The sequence below is a fragment of the Aegilops tauschii genome, chromosome 6 (assembly GCF_002575655.3).
Source record: "Aegilops tauschii subsp. strangulata cultivar AL8/78 chromosome 6, Aet v6.0, whole genome shotgun sequence".
Lineage (NCBI taxonomy): Eukaryota > Viridiplantae > Streptophyta > Magnoliopsida > Poales > Poaceae > Aegilops > Aegilops tauschii.
In genome coordinates, this window is record NC_053040.3 from 311,302,221 (window position 1) to 311,324,022 (window position 21,802).

The 21,802-nt window shown below is 43.2% G+C and overlaps 1 protein-coding gene and 1 pseudogene across 1 annotated transcript; one reads left to right on the forward strand and one right to left on the reverse strand.

Moving 5' to 3' along the window:
• Window positions 1-3,557: 3,557 nt before the first annotated feature.
• Window positions 3,558-20,276, reverse strand: LOC123494506 (uncharacterized). Its single transcript, XM_073501999.1, has 4 exons — window positions 20,205-20,276; window positions 4,878-5,024; window positions 3,984-4,100; window positions 3,558-3,875 (listed from the first exon to the last, which is right to left on the reverse strand). Exons 1-4 carry the CDS (start codon window positions 20,274-20,276, stop codon window positions 3,558-3,560), a joined length of 654 nt encoding a protein of 217 aa, XP_073358100.1.
• A 322-nt stretch (window positions 20,277-20,598) lies between these two features.
• On the forward strand, window positions 20,599-21,565 carry LOC109779958 (protein SOSEKI 5-like; annotated as a pseudogene).
• The last annotated feature ends 237 nt before the right edge of the window (window positions 21,566-21,802 follow it).

The following is a 21,802-nucleotide window of genomic DNA, read 5'->3' on the forward strand; positions in this document are numbered from 1 at the left end:
TTTTGAGGCCTTTCTCTCCTTTCCCGTATGGCCCATTAAGGCCCAATACGAATTCCCGTAACTCTCCGGTACTCCAAAAAATACCCGAATCACTCGGAACCTTTCCGATGTCCGAATATAGTCGTCCAATATATCGATTTTTACGTCTCGACCATTTCGAGACTCCTCGTCATGTCCCTGAACTCATCCGGGACTCCGAACTCCTTCCGTACATCAAAACTCAATAAAACTGTCATCGTAACGTCAAGCGTGCGGACCCTACGGGTTCGAGAACTATGTAGACATGACCGAGACACCTCCCCGGTCAATAACCAATAGCGGGACCTGGATGCCCATATTGGCTCCCACATATTCTACGAAGATCTTTATCGGTCAGACCGCATAACAACATACGTTGTTCCCTTTGTCATCGGTATGTTACTTGCCCGAGATTCGATCGTCGGTATCTCGATACCTAGTTCAATCTCGTTACCGGCAAGTCTCTTTACTCGTTCCGTAATACATCATCCCGCAACTAACTCATTAGTCATAATGCTTGCAAGGCTTATAGTGATGTGCATTACCGAGTGGGCCCAGAGATACCTCTCCCACAATCGGAGTGACAAATCCTAATCTCGAAATACGTCAACCCAACAAGTACCTTTGGACACACCTGTAGAGCACCTTTATAATCACCCATTTACGTTGTGACGTTTGGTAGCACACAAAGTGTTCCTCCGGTAAACGGGAGTTGCATAACCTCATAGTCATAGGAACATGTATAAGTCATGAAGAAAGCAATAGCAACATACTAAACGATCGAGTGCTAAGCTAACGGAACGGGTCAAGTCAATCACGTCATTCTCCTAATGAGGTGATCCCGTTAATCAAATGACAACTCATGTCTATGGCTAGGAAACATAACCATCTTTGATTAACGAGCTAGTCAAGTAGAGGCATACTAGTGACACTCTGTTTGTCTATGTATTCACACATGTATTATGTTTCCGGTTAATACAATTCTAGCATGAATAATAAACATTTATCATGATATAAGGAAATAAATAATACTTTATTATTGCCTCTAGGGCATATTTCCTTCAATCTTAAGAAATGGATGGATAATGCCAGCTATGCTTATAACCAACACAAGTTTAACATTGCCATGAATGATCTGAAAAATGGGAGTGAGGAAGCTTGGAAGTGGCTAAGTGGAATACCTAAGCACACATGGACTAGGCATGCTTTTGACACTAACTGCAAGAAATATTTGGTTATTAACAACCTGTCTGAGGCGTTCAACAAGTACATACTAGATTTTAGGGGAAAACCTATTAGGACTATGATTGATGGTATTAAGGACAAGCAGATGGTGAGGTGGCATAGGAACAGAGAGAGAGAGAGGAAAGGCAGCTCAGTGGGAGATCACACCACTATGCTGACAAGCTAGAGGTGGAAAAGGAAAGGGCCAGATTTTGCAAACCTATTCAAGCTGGTGTAAATCTTTGGCAAGTGACCAGTGGGCAGCAAACACATGATGTGAACTTGGAACTTTATACATGTGGCTGTAGAAAGTGGGACCTGTCTGGCATACCATGCAACCATGCAATATCAGCAATTAATAAGGCAAAAAGATTTCCAGAGGACTATGTGTGCAAATTCTTCAAAAAAAACCTTTTACCTAGCTACATATGAACCAATGATATATCCTGTTCCTGGTGAACATGATTGGACAAGGACAAGTGGACCAGACATAGAGCCACCCAAATTTCATGTGAAGAAGGGAAGAAAGAAAGAGACGATAATAAAGGGCGGATTTGAGGTTCCAAAACCAAAGGACAGTTCAAGAATGGCCACTATAACATGCAACAAACTGTGGGCTCGAAGGTCATAGGTACACCAACTGCAAGCAATAGTTGGGACCAAAGTTGGCTATGAGGAAAAACAAGCATGCAGTAAACCCTTGTCAATACTACTTATTAATTGGTTTGCATCTTTCAAATTTTATGTGGTAAACCCTTGTGACTAACTACCATGTTTCCTTTTATGTTTGCAAGGCACCTACAAGATCAAGGAATGAAGCTGGAGCTAATCCACCAGCAAGATCACAGCAAGCACCAGCAAGATCACAGCCTCCACCTGCAAGATCTGCAAGAAGGTCAACTAGTGCATGTGTTCCAAGGCCTTTCACTATCCCAAGATTTGCTGCTGGAGCTTCATCTTCTGGTCCTTCTACTTCTGGTGCTCCTCCTCCTTCTGGTGTCCCAAGGAGTCATTCTGGCTGGATGGCATTCTTTACTGCCAGTGGTAACACTTGAGTGATAGAATGTTGGAAGTTATGCTTCTAAACAATATGTGTTGCAAGTTTGGTCTGATGTGTACCAAAAGATGCTTCTGGGTTTTGCTTCTGAACTAAGTTGGGTCTGATGCTTCTGAACTAAGTTGGGTCTTATTTTTGCTTCTGGATTCTACTTCTGAACTACTATGTATGTTCTGATGGAGTACTAAGTTGGGTTTGATGTGTACTAAGTCTCATATGAGCAATGTTTAATGTGTACTAAGTTTGACACTTGCATATGATATTTGTTTGTTTCTAGTTTCATATGATATTTGTTTGTTTATAGCTTCATAAGATATAAGTTTCATACTTTCATATGATATTGGTTTAGGGTGGCTCGGCGTCGAGGGAACCCTAACCACCAAACTTGTGTGGTTTAGGGTGGTTCGACGTCGAGGGAACCCTAACCACACAACTTGTCTAGTTTAGGGTGGCTCGGCATCGAGGGAACCCTAACCACCAAACTTGTCTGGTTTAGCGTCGCTCGGTGCTGAGGGAACCCTAACCACCAAACTTTTCTGGTTTAGGGTGGCTTAGTGTCGAGGGAACCCTAACCACACAACTTTTCTGGTTTAGGGTGGCACGGCGTCGAGGGAACCCTAACCACCAAACTTGTCTGGTTTAGGGTGGCTCGGCATCGACGGAACCCTAACCACCTAACCATAAGGGTTCAGGATGGCTCGGTGTCGACGGAACCCTAATCACCTAACCTTAGGGTGGCTCGGCATCGACGAAACCCTAACAACCTAACCATAACCATCAAAGCAACATCTATCAAGATATATATAAATTCAACCATCATCTATCAAAGCAACATAGATGAAGAAAAATAACTCAAGCCATCTAACAAAGCATACTTGAGCATAACCATAGTTTCTTACAGCCATAATTAATAGGTTCTTGCATTACAACATTAGCTACAGACCATAGCATAGTGGAGTTCAACATAGTTCACAACTACTACATCCATACATTACACTTCATTAAACTACCATTCTCCACAAAAGATTAGCAAAGCCTTCTATCAAAGCAACATATATCATGATAGGTATACTCTGCTTCATCTACCCAGTTCATCTTCATCTTCATCTACCTCATTCCTTCAAGATGTCATGGATCAACTTCAGCTTCTCTTTGTTCTTCTCCAGTGCCTTCAACTGATCAGCAACCTGGAGCTTGAGCTCATCCCCGCGTTTTATGAGATTCTCATGTCCCTTCTTGGGACCAGACATGTGAACGTTCAGCTGCACATTCTCTTCAGTGACTTTTTCACAGACTTGGTGAGCTCATCAACCTGAACCTTGAAGTTGATGTTGCCTTCACTTAGCTTTTCCTTCTCCTCTAAATGATTCATCTTCAGGTTCCTAATGACACTGCCTCGAGCTTCTACCAGGTTCATAAGCACTGCATACTTCTCTTGCAGCTTCAAGTTCTCTGCCTCTTTCTTCTCCATCTCAGTCTTCATGCCAGCCACTGCTGCACTGGTAACCTCAGCTATCCTGTCCTCAGCACCCTGCATCTTAGCCTGCACATAGCTGAAATCTAGCACCCTGTCTTCCTAGGCGTTAAGAAGTTGATGAACATCTTCAACTAGTCTGTCATAGTTGGCATCCAAATTCTTTTTCTCTTCTGTAAGGTGGTGAATAAGTGAACCCTCCAGGTTAACCTTCCTCTTAGCACTCCTACTATCTTCAAACATTTCCCACAGCTTCAACAATGCATTGTGCATTGTGGGAGGCCACTCTGGGTCAACCCACCCAACAAAACCACAATTCGGACCTTCCTGCAATATAGCAAACACTTATACTGTTACTCTCTGAAGAATTCCAATTTAAAAAGGGCAATTTTTTAAAATCAACAAACATCATAACAACTACAACCTGTGCATGTGGCCCACTAAACAATGATAATTCTACTGCAACCTAAGATCTAGGACAAATTGTCATGCAATAAAAAATAAAGACAAGCAGCTATGCAACACTCAACTTTGAGCTCTACTCTATTAAATAATCACCTACTTGCCTCAATTAAACAATGAGCCACATGCAACACTACAACCTATGCATGTGGCCCACTAAACAATGATAATTCTACTGCAACCTAAGATCTAAGACAAATTGTCATGCAATAAAAAATAAAGACAAGCAGCTATGCAACACTCAACTTTGAGCTTCTACTCTATTAAATAATCACCTACTTGCCTCAATTAAACAATGAGCATCTCCACTGCTAACTAAGCTGCTGGCCAAATATAATACTAAAAAATAGTGGCCAATTTAACAACACAGAAAAATGCATGAGCGCATGCTTACACAACCTGTTGCAGTGAGCATCAATACTAATAAATCACTAAACTATGAGCACCTCCACTGCCAACTAAGCGTCTACCCAAATATAGTACTAACATCAGGTGGCCTATTTAACAATGGTGAGCATCAAAACTACTAAATGGTAAACAATGACCTTCATCATCAGTAGTACTAACTTACTAAACAGAGCCTAGACTAAACAGAGGCTACCAACTATATTACATAGAACAAAATATGTGCATGATTCTTACAGGCTGGGCACAAACTAGAAACCTCCTACCCGTCTCAAATCCTTCAAAAGCTACACGACGCTCAGTTGGCAGCCGATGCTCCACGCAGAGACCCTCGGGTGCCTTCTCCAGGCCATTGTAGTCTTGGTCTTCAATGCTAGCAGGAATCTACAGGAGCAAAAAGAACCAAAATAGCCAAATCAAATAACAAAATCACCAAATCAACAAATCCCCAAATCAGAAACCCTAACCCTAGCTCTTGTGGCACCCGGCTCAGAGAAACCGGAACGCCCTGTATTCCAGCCCAGAGATCGAGGTGAAGTCTTCTGGAATACGGCACTGCTTAGCATAGAACAAACCAGCTCTCTATTACAACACAAATACGAATACAAGGTCTCCCATATTACAATGAATAACACCAGCACGGCGACGCTACGCCAACCACAGTTGCTCTATGCAAGCAGCATAACAACTCGAGGCAGCGGAACAACGAACGACGATGATGGACTCCAATCCGCAGGGACTCTGGCTGGAACATTTATCTTAGCCCGCGAACACAGGAACCACACCAAACAAGCAAGCAATCTAGGCATGACCTGCAAACTGGCATGACACGCCAAGTCAGTACATTGAATGTACTTGCAAGCTCACAATTAACCAAAAGAGTCAAGACAAACAACATCATGGCATTAACAGGTTAAAACAATCATGAACATGATACATGGCAGACACAAACTGAACATGATACGACTATTAGCATGGCATGAGCATATGAGCATGATGATACTACATGCAACAGGTAAACCATATCATGCACCAACTTACTCTTATTCGGCGGTTACCTAGTAACCATCTCATACATCCACTTACCAACATCGGTATCCATGATACCTCCGTGATCATCTCGTGATCACATAAAGATCAACCAACTTCGGTGTCCACGATACCTCCGTGATCCTCTCTCGATCACAACCAATCTCTTTCTCACCATCAAACCGGGGTCAGTATTAATCAAGTTATTATTATTGTTGGCTCATAGTGTGACCGACTACGAACTGGGCCCATAGCCACGGGCGCGGCTATCAATAGATTTAAACACACACTCTGCAGAGGTTAGTAAACTGTACCCACACCATGGAACCCATGGCCTCGCACCACCATTCTGGTGGACCAACGGCATTCCGACAAAACCAATCTATTGCCATCACACTCTCCCAGCCACTTCGACAAACTCCCCTTTGGGCTAAGTCCTGGGTGGCCCCGATATCAACCCATGACATCCAACGGCCACCGTCGTGGCAAAACATAAACGGTCCCAAACGGGGATAAGGATCCTTACAACAACAACTGGCACACAAGGTTCATGTCCGCCTACCTAATCAGGGTAGCGCGCGCCCATAACCTTCCCTCTTTGGAGGCACCGACGAGAGGCATGACAATAAACTGCATTAGGGCCTCCCCATAAAAGGAAAATGTGGTTGCACTGGTCAGCTTGATTTGGTGGCACCATGACTGATACGTTTCTAATGTATCTATAATTTTTTATTGTTCTATGCTATTATATTATCTGTTTTGGATGTTTTATATGCATTAATATGCTATTTTGTATGATTTTTGGGACTAACCTATTAACCTAGAGCCCAGTTCCTGTTTTTTCCTTGTTTTAGAGTTTCGCAGAAAAGGAATACCAAACAGAGTCCAAACGGAATAAAACCTTTGCGATGATTTTTCTTGGACCAGAAGACACCCAGGAGACTTGGAGTGCAAGTCAGAAGAGCCACAAGGGTGGAGGGCGCGCCCCCCAACCTTGTGGGCCCCTCGGTGACCCCCTGACCTAGATCTTCCTCCTATATATTCTCAAATATCCCAAAAACTTCCAGGGGAGCCACAAAACCACTTTTCCACCGCCGCAACCTTTTGTACCCGTGAGATCCCATCTTGGGGCCTTTTCCGGTATCCTGCTGGAGGGGGATTTGATCACGTAGGGCTTCTACATCAACACCATTGCCTCTCCGATGAAACATGAGTAGTTTAACACATACCTATGGGTCCATAGCTAGTAGGTAGATTGTGTCGGATTCGGGGTTCCGCAGACCCTTGAGAGGTTCGAACTCTGGGGTGCATGCGAAGGACTCGTCCTCCCCAGTCTGCCTGCTCGACGATTCCACGGCCTAGCTCGATGAACCCAAGGGACAAGAGACACATCAGTTTATCCTGGTTCGGGCCACCTTGCGGTGTAATACCCTACTCCAGGTTTGTAGTGGATTGCCTCGAGGGGCTGACGATGAACTAGTACAGTGGTTAAACAGCCTCAGGAGGTGAGGTGTTCTTGAGCTCGATGAGCTGGTGAGCTGGTCGTGCTGGAATGGATCCGTCAGGGTGGAATCCATCCCCCCACTATGGTGGTGGCCAAGTCCTATTTATAGCGGCCTTGGTCCTCTTCCCAAATGTAGGAGGTAAGGGATCCCACAACGGTCAAATTCGAAGGGAGACAACGAGTACAAGTTATACTTACAAAAGTAGTCTTTGCCTGCAAAAGCCTCTGGTGGTGAATTCAGAGAAGAACCAAATATTGTTCATAGATAATCTTGATCATAAACCCACAATTCATTGGATTTGGACAGACACATCGCGAAAAGAATTACATCGAATAGATCTCCAAGAGAATCGCGATAACTTTGTATTGAGATCCAAAGAGAGAGAAGAAGCCATCTAGCTAATAACTATGGACCCGAAGGTCTGTGGTAAACTACTCACACATCATCGGAGAGGCTATGGTGTTGATGTAGAAGCCCTCCGTGATCGATTCCCCCTCCGGCGGAGCACCGGAAAAGGCCCCAAGATGGGATCTCACGAGTACAGAAGGTTGCGGCGGTGGAAATAGGGTTTCGTGGTGCTCTGGGATGTTTTCGGGGTATATGAGTATATATAGGCGAAAGAAGTAGGTCGGTGGAGCCACGAGGGGCCCACGAGGGTGGGGGGCGCGCCTCCCTGCCTCGTGGCCGCCTCGTTGCTTCCTTGACGTCCACTCCAAGTCTCCTGGATTGCGTTTGTTCCAAAAATAACTCTCCCGAAGGTTTCATTCCGTTTGGATTCCGTTTGATATTCCTTTTCTGCGAAACACTGAAATAGGCAAAAAAACAGCAATTTGCACTGGGCCTTTGGTTAGTAGGTTAGTCCCAAAAATAATATAAAAGTGCATAATAAAGCCCATTAAACATCAAAAACAGATAATATAATAGCATGGAACAATCAAAAATTATAGATACGTTGGAGACGTATCAAGCATCCCCAAGCTTAATTCCTGCTCGTCCTCGAGTAGGTAAATGATAAAAACAAAATTTTTGATGTGGAATGCTACCGAGCATAATTCTCAATGTAATTTTCTTTATTGTGGCATGAATGTTCAGATCCAAAAGATTCAAGACAAAAGTTTAATATTGACATAAAAATAATAATACTTCAAGCATACTAACAAAGCAATCATGTCTTCTCAAAATAACATGGCCAAAGAAAGTTATCCCTACAAAATCATATAGTCTAGCTATGCTCTATCTTCATCATATTTAAATCATGCACAACCCCGATGACAAGCCAAGCAATTGTTTCATACTTTTGATGTTCTCAAACTTTTTCAATCTTCACGCAATACATGAGCGTGAGCCATGGACATATCACTATATGTGGGATAGAAGGGTGGTTGTGGAGAAGACAAAAAGGAGAAGATAGTCTCACATCAACTAGGCGTATCAATGGGCTATGGAGATGCCCATCAATAGATATCAATGTGAGTGAGTAGGGATTGCCATGCAACGGATGCACTAGAGCTATAAGTGTATGAAAGCTCAACAAAAGAAACTAAGTGGGTGTGCATCCAACTCGCTTGCTCACGAAGACCTAGGGCAATTTGAGGAAGCCCATCATTGGAATATACAAGCCAAGTTTTATAATGTAAAATCCCCACTAGTATATGAAAGTGATAACATAGGAGACTCTCTATCATGAAGATCATGGTGCTACTTTGAAGCACAAGTGTGGTAAAAGGATAGTAACATTGTCCCTTATCTCTTTTTCTCTCATTTTTTTATTTAGGCATTTTCTCTTTTTTTATGGCCTCTTTTTTTTCTTCTTATTTTTATATATTTTTCGTCTGGAGTCTCATCCCGACTTGTGGGGGAATCATAGTCTCCATCATCCTTTCCTCACTTGGGACAATGCTCTAATAATGATGATCATCACACTTTTATTTACTTACAACTCAAAAATTGCAACTCAATACTTAGAACAAAATATGACTCTATGTGAATGCCTCCGGTGGTGTACCGGGATATGCAATGAATCAAGAGTGACATGTATGAAAGAATTATAAAGGTGGCTTTGCCACAAATACGATGTCAACTACATTATCATGCAAAGCAATATGACAATGATGAAACGTGTCATATCAAACGGAACGGTGGAAAGTTGCATGACAATATATCTCGGAATGGCTATGGAAATGCGATAATAGGTAGGTATGGTGGCTGTTTTGAGGAAGGTAAATGGTGGGTGTATGATACCGGCGAAAGGTGCGCGGTATTAGATAGGCTAGCAATGGTGGAAGGGTGAGAGTGCGTATAATCCATGGACTCAACATTAGTCATAAAGAACTCACATACTTATTGCAAAAATCTATTACATATGCTCCTAGGGGGAAAGATTGGTTGGAAAAGACCATCGCTCATCCCTGACCGCCACTCATAAGGAAGACAATCCATAAATAAATCATGCTCCGACTTCATCAGATAACGGTTCACCATACGTGCATGCTACGGGAATCACAAACTTTAGAACAAGTATTTCTCAAATTCACAACTACTCAACTAGCATGACTCCAATATCACCATCTTCATATCTCAAAACAATTATCAAGTATCAAACTTCTCATAGTATTCGATGCACTTTATATGATAGTTTTTATTATACCCATCTTGGATGTTCATCATATTAGGACTAATTTTATTGCCAAAGCAAATTACCATGATGTTTTATAGGACTCTCAAAATAATATAGGTGAAGCATGAGAGATCAATAATTTCGATAAAATAAAACCACCACCGTGCTCTAAAAGATATAAGCGAAGCACTAGAGCAAAATTATCTAGCTCAAAAAATATAAGTGAAGCACAAAGAGTATTCTAATAAATTCCGATTCAGGCGTGTCTCTCCAAAAGGAGTGTACAGCAAGGATGATTGTGGTAAACTAAAAAGTAAAGACTCAAATCATACAAGACGCTCCAAGAAAAACACATATCATGTGGTGAATAAAAATATAGCCTCAAGTAAAGTTACCAATAGACGAAGACGAAAGAGGGGATGCCTTCCGGGGCATCCCCAAGCTTAGGCTCTTGCCACTCCTTATTCCATAATCCATCAAATCTTTACCCAAAAACTTGAAAACTTCACAACACAAAACTCAACAGAAAATCTCATGAGCTCCGTTAGTATAAGAAAACAACCACCACTTTAAGGTACTGTAATGAACTCATTCTTTATTTATATTGGTGTTAAACCTACTGTATTCCAACTTCTCTATGGTTCATACCCCCCGATACTAGCCATAGATTCATCAAAATAAGCAAACAACACACGAAAAACAGACTCTGTCAAAAACAGAACAGTCTGTAGTAATATGTATCAAACGTATACTTTATGTAACTCAAAAATTCTTCCAAATTAGGACGACCTAACTAATTTGTGTATTGATCTACTGCAATTGGACTCAGTATTTTATCACTTTCTGGTGATTTTTAACAATTGTTTTTGTGAGCAGAAAGTTTCTGTCTTTTTCAGCAAGATCAAATAATTATCACCCAAGAAGATCCTATAGGTTTTACTTGGCACAAACACTAATTAAAACATAAAACCACATCTAACCTGAGGCTAGATGAATTATTTATTACTAAACAGAAACAAAAAGCAAGAAACAAAAATAAAATTGGGTTGCCTCCCAACAAGCGCTATCGTTTAACGCCCCTAGCTAGGCATAAAATTTCAACGATGCTCACACGAAAGATAATAATTGAAACACAAAGAGAGCATCATGAAACATGTGACAAACACATCTAAGTCTAACATAATTCCTATGCATAGGCATCTTATAGGCAAATAAAAATTATCAAGGCAAGAAAAAACTAGCATATGCAAGGAAGAAGAAAGAAACAATAGCAATCTCAACATAACGAGAGGTAATTTTGTAACATGAAAATTTCTACAACCATATTTTCCTCTCTCATAATAATTACATGTAGGATCATAATCAAATTCAACAATATAGCTATCATATAAAATATTTTCAACACGATCCACATGCGTGCAAAGTTGACACTCTTCCGAAATAGTGGGATTAACATTAACTAAAGTCATGACCTCTCCAAACCCACTTTTATCAAAAACTTCATAAGATTGAACATTCTCCAAATATGTGGGATCTAAAGTTGACACTCTTCCAAACCCACTTTCAATATTATTGCGAACATTATCAATCTCATATTCATAATGGGGCTTAAATAAATTTTCAAGATCATAAGAAGAATCACCCCAGTCATGATCATTGCAACAAGTAGTAGACATAGCAAAACTAGCATCCCCAAGCTTGGGGTTTTGCATAATATTAGCACAATTGACTTCAAGAAAATTTATAGAAAAATTATTGCAATCATGCTTTTCATCGAAGGAACTACCAAGTATGGGTGCAATAGCAACGATCTCATGTTTAACGTAAGGAACTATAGCAAATTCATCTTCATAAATATTGGCATCATGGCCACAAGGATAGCAAGCATCATGTTCATCAAGGGATATTTCAATCAAATCATCGGAATCATAATTATCTATAGATTCATGCATATCATTATTTTCTTTAGAAGAACAATCATTCTTTCAATAAATTCTTTGACATAGACATTATGAGCATAGTTTTTATAGCAATATTCAAGTATGTCACAATTTTCAGATTGATAAAGAGTAGTATCATACTTTTCAATCAAAGAAGCAACTTCATAAGAACCCTTAAAGGCAACAAATTCTTCAATTGGTTCGATATCATAGTAGCTATAAACACCCTTTGCATAAGAAGATAAGATTTAATTTTCATTAAACTCATATAGGTAGGGAAGGTGTTTTTTAGGGTTCTTAGAGCAACAAGTAATATCACAAATTTCACAAAGATTCCAAGCATAACACAACAATTTGTTTATTTGATTCCATAAGAGTCTCCCTTTTTCAGACAAACGGTGACGCACAAAATGAGCATGCTCATCTAAAGATTTCCCATCAACTAGGCTAGTTGGGGTTTTAGCACGAGAGCATAAGGATCGAAGATGATCCAAGTAGAACACTTTAAGTGGATCCATATCAATAGATTTTTAGCAAACAAAGATGCAAGCAAATAGAAGGCACGTGGAAACACAAACAGAAAGGCATATGGGAAGAAGGCGAATAAAATGGCAAGGGTGAGGTGGGGGGGAGGAAAACGAGAGGCAAATTGCAAATAATGTAATGCGAGGGATAAGAGTTTGTGATGGGTACTTGGTATGCCTTGACTTGACTTGACTTGAATCTCCCCGGGAACGGCGCCAAAAATCCTTCTTGCTACCTCTTGAGCACTGCGTTGGTTTTCACTTGAAGAGGAAAGGGTGATGCAGTAAAGTAGCGTAAGTATTTCCCTCAGTTTTTGAGAACCAAGGTATCAATCCAGTAGGAGATCACGCACGAGTCCCTCACACCTACACAAACAAATAAGAACCTCGCAACCAATGCGATAAAGGGGTTGTCAATCCCTCAACGGTCACTTACGAGAGTGAGATCTGATAGATATGATAAGATAATATTTTTGGTATTTTTATGATAAAGAGAAATAAAGATGCCAAGTAAAATAAAAGGCAATAAAAATAACTAAGTGTTGGAAGATTAATATGATGGAAAATAGACCCGGGGGCCATAGGTTTCACTAGTGGCTTCTCTCAAGATAGCATAAGTATTACGGTGGGTAAACGAATTACTGTCGAGCAATTGATAGAATTGAGCATAGTTATGAGAATATCTAGGTATGATCATGTATATAGGCATCACGTCCGCGACAAGTAGACTGAAACGATTCTGCATCTACTACTATTACTCCACACATCGACCGCTATCCAGCATGCATCTAGAGTATTAAGTTCATAAGAACAGAGTAATGCTTTAAGTAAGATGACATGATGTAGAGGGATAAACTCATGCAATATGATATAAACCCCATCTTTTTATCCTCGATGGCAACAATACAATACGCGTCGTTTCCCTTTCTGTCACAGGGATCGAGCACCGCAAGATTGAACCCAAAGCTAAGCACTTCTCCTATTGCAAGAAAGATCAATCTAGTAGGCCAAACCAAACTGATAATTCGAAGAGACTTGCAAAGATAACCAATCATACATAAAAGAATTCAGAGGAGATTCAAATATTGTTCATAGATAATCTTGATCATAAACCCACAATTCATCGCATCTCGACAAACAAACCGCAAAAGAAGATTACATCGAATAGATCTCCAAGAAGATCGAGGAGAACTTTGTATTGAGATCCAAAGAGAGAGAAGAAGTCATCTAGCTAATAACTATGGACCCGAAGGTCTAAGGTAAACTACTCACACATCATCGGAGAGGCTATGGTGTTGATGTAGAAGCCCTCCGTGATCAATGCCCCCTCCGGCGGAGCGCCGGAAAAGGCCCCAAGATGGGATCTCACGGGTACAGAAGGTTGCGGCTGTGGAATTAGGTTTTTGGCTCTGTATCTGATAGTTTAGGGGTACGTAGGTATATATAGGAGGAAGAAGTACGTCGGTGGAGCAAGATGGGACCCACGAGGGTGGAGGGCGCGCCTGGGGGGGGGGTAGGCGCACCCCCTCCCTCGTGCTCTCCTCGTTGATTGCTTTGGGTAGACTCCAAGTCCTCTGGATCACGTTCGTTCCGAAAATCACGTTCCCGAAGGTTTCATTCCGTTTGGACTCCGTTTGATATCTTTTTTCTGCGAAGCACTGAAATAGGCAAAAAAACAGCAATTTGGGCCGGGCCACCGGTTAATAGGTTAGTCCCAAAAATAATATAAAAGTGTATAATAAAGCCCATTAAACATCCAAAACAGAATATAATATAGCATGGAACAATAAAAAATTATAGATACGTTGGAGACGTATCATGAACCGTTATGTAATGAAGTCGGAGCATGATTCATTTATTGATTGTCTTCCTTATGAGTGGCGCTCAGGGATGAGCGATGGTCTTTTCCTACCAATCTATCCCCCTAGGATCATGCACGTAGTACTTTGTTTTGATGACTAATAGATTTTTGCAATAAGTATGTGAGTTCTTTATAACTAATGTTGAGTCCATGGATTATACCCACTCTCACCTTTCCGCCATTGCTAGCCTCTCTTGTACCGCGCAACTTTCGCCGGTACCATAAACCCACCACATATCCTTCCTCAAAACTGCCACTATACCTACCTATTATGGCATTTCCATAGCCATTCCGAGATATATTGCCATGCAACTTTCCACCGTTCCGTTTATTATGACTCGCATCATCATTGTCATATTGCTTTGCATGATCATGTAGTTGACATCGTATTTGTGGCTAAGCCACCGTTCATCATTTTTTGTACATGTCACTCTTGATTCATTGCACATCACGGTACACCATCGGAGGCATTCATATAGAGTCATATTTTGTTCTAAGTATCGAGTTGTAATTTTTGAGTTGTAAGCAAATAAAAGTGTGATGGTCTGCATTGTCCCATGTGAGGAAAGGATGATGGAGACTATGATTTCCCCACAAGTCAGGATGAGACTCCGGACGAAAAAAAGGAGGCCAAAAAAATAAGAGAAGTCCCAAATAAAAAAAAGAGAGGAAAGAGAGAAGCGGCAATGCTACTATCCTTTTACCACACTTGTGCTTCAAAGTAGCACCATGATCTTCATGATAGAGAGTATCCTATGATATCACTTTCATATACTAGTGGGGATTTTTCATTATAGAACTTGGCTTGTATATTCCAATGATGGGCTTCCTCAAATTGCCCTAGGTCTTCGTGAGCAAGCGAGTTGGATGCACACCCACTTAGTTTTCGTTTTGAGCTTTCATAAACTAATAGCTCTAGTGCATCCGTTGCATGGCAATCCCTACTCACTCACATTGATATCTATTAATGGGCATCTTCATAGCCCGTTGATACGCCTAGTTGATGTGAGACTGTCTCCCTCTTTTTGTCTTCTCCACAACCACCATCTATTCCACCTATAGTGCTATGTCCATGGCTCAAGCTCATGTATTGCATGAAAGTTGAAAAAGTTTGAGAACATCAAAAGTATGAAACAATTGCTTGGCTTGTCATCGGGGTTGTGCATGATTTAAATATTTTGTGTGATGACGACGGAGCATAGCCAAACTATATGATTTTGTAGGGATAAGCTTTCTTTGGCCATGTTATTCTGAGAAGACATAATTATTTTGTTAGTATGCTTGAAGTATTATTGTTTTTATGTCAATATTAAACTTTTGTTTTGAATCATACGGATCTGAACATTCATGCCACAATAAAGAGAATTACATGAATAAATATGTTAGGCAGCATTCCACATCAAAAATTCTGTTTTTATCATTTACCTACTCAAGGACGAGCAGGAATTAAGCTTGGGGATGCTTGATACGTCTCCAACGTATCTATAATTTTTTATTGTTCCATGCAATTATATTATCTGTTTTGGATGTTTTATATGCATTAATATGCTATTTTATATGATTTTTGGAACTAACCTATTAACCTAGAGCCCAGTGCGAGTTCCTGTTTTTTCCTTGTTTTAGAGTTTCTCAGAAAAGGAATACCAAACGGAGTCCAAACGGAATAAAACTTTCGCGATGATTTTTCTTGGACCAGAAGATATCCAAAAGACTTGGAGTGCAAGTCAGAAGAGCCACGAGGCGGCCACAAGGGTGGAGGGCACGCCCATGGGGGTAGGGCGCGCCCCCCGACCTTGTGGTCCCCTCGGTGACCCCCTGACCTAGATCTTCCTCCTATATATTCTCAAATATCCCAAAAACTTCTAGGGGAGCCACGAAACCACTTTTCCACCGCCGCAACCTTCTATACCCGTGAGATCCCATCTTGGGGCTTTTTTCGTCATCCTGCCGGAGGGGGATTTGATCACGGAGGGCTTCTACATCAACACCATTGCCTCTCCGATGAAGCGTGAGTAGTTTACCACAGACCTACGGGTCCATAGCTAGTAGCTAGATGGCTTCTTCTCTCTCTTTGATTCTCAATACAAAGTTCTCCTCGATCTTCTTGGAGATCTATTCGATGTAATACTCTTTTGCGTTGTGTTTGCCGAGATCCGATGAATTTTGTATTATGATCAGCTTATCTATGAATATTATTTGAATCTTCTCTGAATTCTTATATGCATGATTTGATATCTTTGCAAGTCTCTTCGAACTATCGATTTGGTTTGGCCAACTAGATTGGTTTTTGTTGCAATGGGAGAAGTGCTTAGCTTTGGGTTCAATCTTGCGGTGCTCGATCCTAGTGACAGAAGGGGAACCGACACGTATTGTATTGTTGCCATCGAGGATAAAAAGATGGGGTTTTCATCATGATGCTTGAGTTAATTCCTCTACATCATGTCATCTTGCTTAAGGCGTTACTCCGTTCTTTATGAACTCAATACTCTAGATGCATGCTGGATAGCGGTCGATGTGTGGAGTAATAGTAGTAGATGCAGAATCGTTTCGGTCTACTTGACATGGACGTGATGCCTATATTCATGATCATTGCCTTAGATATCGTCATAACTTTGCGCTTTTCTACCAATTGCTTGGTAGTAATTTGTTCACCCACCGTAATAATTTCTATCTTGAGAGAAGCCTCTAGTGAAACCTATGGCCCCCGGGGCTATTTTCCATCATATAAGTTTCCGATCTACAATTTCAGTTTCCTATTTACTTTCTTTACAATTTTTTACTTTCCGTTCCATAAACCAAAAATACCAAAATATTACTTTACCGTTTATCCATCTCTATCAGATCTCACGTTGCAAATAACCGTGAAGGGATTGACAACCCCTTTATCGCGTTGGGTGCAAGTTGGTGTTTGTTTGTGCAGGTATTCGGTGGCTTGCGTGTCGTCTCCTACTGGATTGATACCTTGGTTCTCAAAAGCTGAGGGAAATACTTACTCTACTTTGCTGCATCACCCTTTCCTCTTCAAGGGAAAAACCAACGCAAGCTCAAGAGGTAGCAATGACTCAGCCAACAGTTGTTCAAGTTTGATTATTATCCTGTTAAACTTGAATGCAAGAAGCTGAGCCATATTAAAATAACATGATGCCACTAACATCATAAAGAAATACCATGCAAGAATATGACAAGAATACTACCAAGCAAACATGTAACCAACTAGATGCAACGGAACATGCATAGCAACGGTACTAGATAACAGACCATAAGCATGCACCAGAACAAACATCACTACTAACAGAATGTACTACTACTACCAAGCATGACATATGAACATGATACTAGCAAGTAGTACAAGATTACCAGTTGCATCGAAACATAGCATGAAGGTGGACACGAATCCACCCAGTAAAACCGAAACAACGACAGTAGTAGCAAACAAGCAGGAATATAGCGGGCAAAATTTTATTAAATATTCAAGTAGAAACCATGGCTACTACATGTATATCATGCAAGTGGCTGTTGTGGCTTGCCTGGGGGTGACGGAGACTCCGGGAAGAAATGCGGTGAAGCCGCGAAATGAAACGCCGGACGGTTCTCTCTCGGAGTGGGCTGATTAGAGGCAAGGGCATAATGGTCATTTTCACTGTGGGACCACCTAGTGAAAATGTTTCCAACAGAAAGATCTCGACGATACAAAGAAGTGGGCATTCGTTTCACCTCGATCGGAGTTACGGTTGCGGAGTTATGAGGTGATGAAGATCAGGGACTAATCTGTGAATATTTTCATCACCAACGGGTCGTTGAGTGGATAAGACAGAAACGGATTTCAGAAAATAAGCTTTCGGAACAGAGAAAGCACATTCCTGGCCGCAGTAGAGGAAAGTATGTTTTCTTAAAGAGAAAACGCATAGTAGCCAACGAAGGAAAGAGATACGCTTTCCTCAAAGGAAAACGTACTCACGAGAAGACGTTTCCACTTGCCACGTGGGATGGAGGGGTGTGACACTGGCGCGTGGGGTCCAGCGGCAGGGGGGTCGACCATGTCGTCGTCTTCCTCCTCCCGTGCCTCTGTTCCCTCGTGGAACAGAGCAGGGGACAGGGGAGGAAGCGGCCAAGGGGCCGGCCGGCTCAGGTGGCCTCCGGCCAAGCGGCGACCACCGGCGGGTACAGGAGGCCGAGGCGCCTCCGTTCAGGGGAGAAACAGCCGCCGTGGAGGAGTGGGGTGGAGGGGAGGGGCGGCGCCAGGAGGAGGACAGTGAGCTACGGGCGGGGGTGGAGCTCGGCACTACGGGCAACTCCAGCGAGGAGAGAGGGGTGGGGGCGGCTCGCCGGAAGGAGGGGAACATGGTGGAGGTGAAGGGAAGGTGAGAGGAGGCTCGTGGTGGCCGGGGAGGAGAAAACTCCGTTGATGGCCGAGGTGGACCGAAGAAGAAACGGTGATGAGAGGCACTACGGTGGACTAGAGAGGCGCGAGAGGAGTGAGTGAGGTGTGAAGGACCTCGGGGCAGCTATATATAGCCGAGGAGGAGCGTTCTAGAGCTCACGGACGAGCTCAAGCCAAGCTCTAATGGAGGACAGCGGCTGGACGTGGCATGGGCATGGCGCTAGCGGCGTATTACTGGCGAACCAGGAAGGGGCAGAGGCACAGGACGACGCAGGAGCTCACAGGGCAGCTACTAGACACGAATGGAGGTCGAGACGAGGAGGGAGACGACGGGAACAACGGCCGGAACGAGCCAGAGCACGAGTTTGCAATGACGCAAGCGTGACCACCGCATGCACTGGTGCAAATGGCTCGTTTTGGCCGGACCGACCATGTCCAGAAGATAGTCCATACTGCCCTTAGTCTAAATGAAGAAATAATTCGACCAACAGCCAAGAAGAGATTTGTAGATGGCCCCAGAGCAGACCAACAGCCAAGTGTTTGTGCTCTGCAGTGGGGACACCAGCTTGGGAACGAAGGAAAGGATTTGTCTGGTGATGATCACATACTAAGATGATGTTGATCACCAAACATTAGCTTAAGAGGAAGAGTTTAGAGGGTACTTGCTGTAGAGAGGGCCCTATTGGTCAGAATAAGAGATGACAAGTAGCACTCACATGAAGAGGCAAGTTGAGCTGAAATTGGGCATGGCCCAATGATTTGAAGATATGAAGATGCTCAAAAAGTTTCATGCCATTTGGATTAGCCAAACTAGCACTTGCTTCATATAGCATCTCTCTGGACAGAAACTTGGAAAAATTTCACAGGGCAAATAGATTAATGAAATGAACCAAAATTAAGTGGTGAGAGTTGATATGGATAGGAGAATGTCCTGGTAAATTTTCATCTTAAATGAAGCAATATAAAATATGGTTGCTTCACAAACTGGAAATCTGACAAGAAATTAAGATTTGGAGATGGGCTCACATAGATGAGTTACATGAGCTCAAATTTTGTGGAGAGTGATGATTTGATCATATGAAGGTCCTTGCAAAATTTCAACTCATTTGGATATGCCTAGCTTGTACTTCCTTCATAGGCTTCCCTCAGAACTTTGAAAACATTGCTCAGGAATATTTACTAGGCAAATTGAGTTGAATTTTGGCATAACGCAATTATATGGACATGAAAATATGTCCAAAAAGTTTGGAGAAAATCAAGCAAAGATAAATAGCACTTGCTTTGCAAAGTGCCATTTAGGGCAGAATAGGAAAAGAATTATTGGAGGATGATTTATGAACATGGCAATGAAATATTTTGCCATATTTGAGCAAGATATGACCCAAACAATTTATGAGAATTATTTGAGAGTTTTGGGAGTGACAGAAATATATGTTGCTTCACAACCTAGGGTTTAAAGGGTTATTCCTTTTCTATTAAAGGAATATTCTCAAGAAAAAAGAATATTGGATTAGGTCAAGGATGAAAATGACATGATCTTGGGATAATGATGAGGATAGCAAGCCACTATAAAACCTAGGAAGACATGATTCTTCCCAAGTTTCAGAACCACATAGCCACAGAAAAGCAAACCAAATCAAGAAATCCAAGAAAATCATCAGAAAAAGAAAATGGCAAAATCCAGGGTGTTACAACTCTACCACTGACCTGATCGTCGTCGAAGGAGGTGATGTATTGCAGGCTGGAGCAGTCGTCGCTGCTCTCATCCTCGAAGACCATGGCGCGGTGGCGGCAGCGGGCGCTGTGGCTGGCACGGCGAGCGGCAGCGGATGGGAGAGAGAGAGACGAGGGCGAGGGGGCGAACAGAGGAGAGGGACAGAGTGCGGCGGCTGCCTTCGACCTGACCGAGCTGAGCCAAATACAATGACCGAGCTGGGTGGGCCTGAGTCAGCGGGGCGGCGCGCGCGGGTACGCCCACCGTGTCACCTGACACGTGGGCCCGCTCGGTCAAATACATGGTAAATACATGCTTATACGGTTGTCAGACCGTTTTGCAATGTTTAGGCTTAGAGTTGATACTCAATTGCATAATATGTGACTAATGATACTGGTTTGTTACGATGTGCCGAAGTATGGCAGTTCTTTGCAATTAACTCGGTCCTCCAAGCAGACTTACAAGACCAGCTACGTCTGGAACGACCTCACCGTCGACGACCCCTGTGCACCCCGCTAGCGCCGAGTACCTGCTCAAGGGCTCCGAGCTGCTCCTCCTCCTCCCCGAGCCAGCCTACCCATGTGACGCCTTCGCCGGCTCATCTTCGTCCTCACCTCCAGCTGCTAGGCCGGGAACGAGAAGAAGATGCCCACAACGGACATTAGCAAGGCCCATGGCCGGCAAGAACTGGAGCGCCTTCGACCTCGGCCAGTACCGGGTGGATGCCACAGCCAGCGGCGCTGGGGCGGACGCGGCCGCGCAGACCGGCGAGAAACGCGGCTTGCACCAAGGCCCCAAGTTGTCTCTGCCGCAGCAGCCTACGAGTGAGCTTGGAGCCGATGAAATCTCACGGCCGTCGTCGTCTAGCAGCCCCGAGCCCCCAACACGCTGGAGACACTCATCGGGAAAGACGCCCGCATGGCCGCCGCCTCAAACACCTTCACCGCTCGCCGGGAGGAAGAGAACGTGGGCCTAGTGCAGCAGGGCGTGATTGTGGGCGGCCGGATGCGCGCTTCGGCGGTGCTGATGCAGCTCATCTCCTGCGGCGGCCAAGCGGGACGCTGGTCCGGACAGTGCGAGGAACATAAAGCAGTCCCCCGCGTCGGACCTGAGCAGCAGCACGACGGCGGATGGCTTCTCGGGGAGCGCCGGCGTTGCCATAGGCATCGAGCGAGAGTACTTAAGCGGCAGCCTGGTGGAGACCCAGAAGACGAAGAGCGGCGAGCGTGACGACCACGGAGGCGTGCTGGGCGCACTGAAGCGGGCATCTCCGCCCAACTGTTATGTGACAAAGTGCACGGTCAACCGAGAGAAATATAGGGTATGGGTCAAAACCACTCAAAATCAAGTCTGAAACCACCTTAGGGGGTAATTGTTCTGTTTTAGCGATTTGAGGGGCTGATTGATCTGGTTTCAAAGTTGAGGGGGAAATTTGTCCATTAGAGAGGATTTGGGGGGGGGGGGGGGGGGGGGGGGTACTTTCCTCTATCCTATTTGGTGCTTATGCACCGGTTCTCCAACGGGACCGTGCAGGCGTTTTCTAATCGGGTCGGCCTGTTTCGTCCCCTTTTCCTGTTTTTGGAACGCAAAA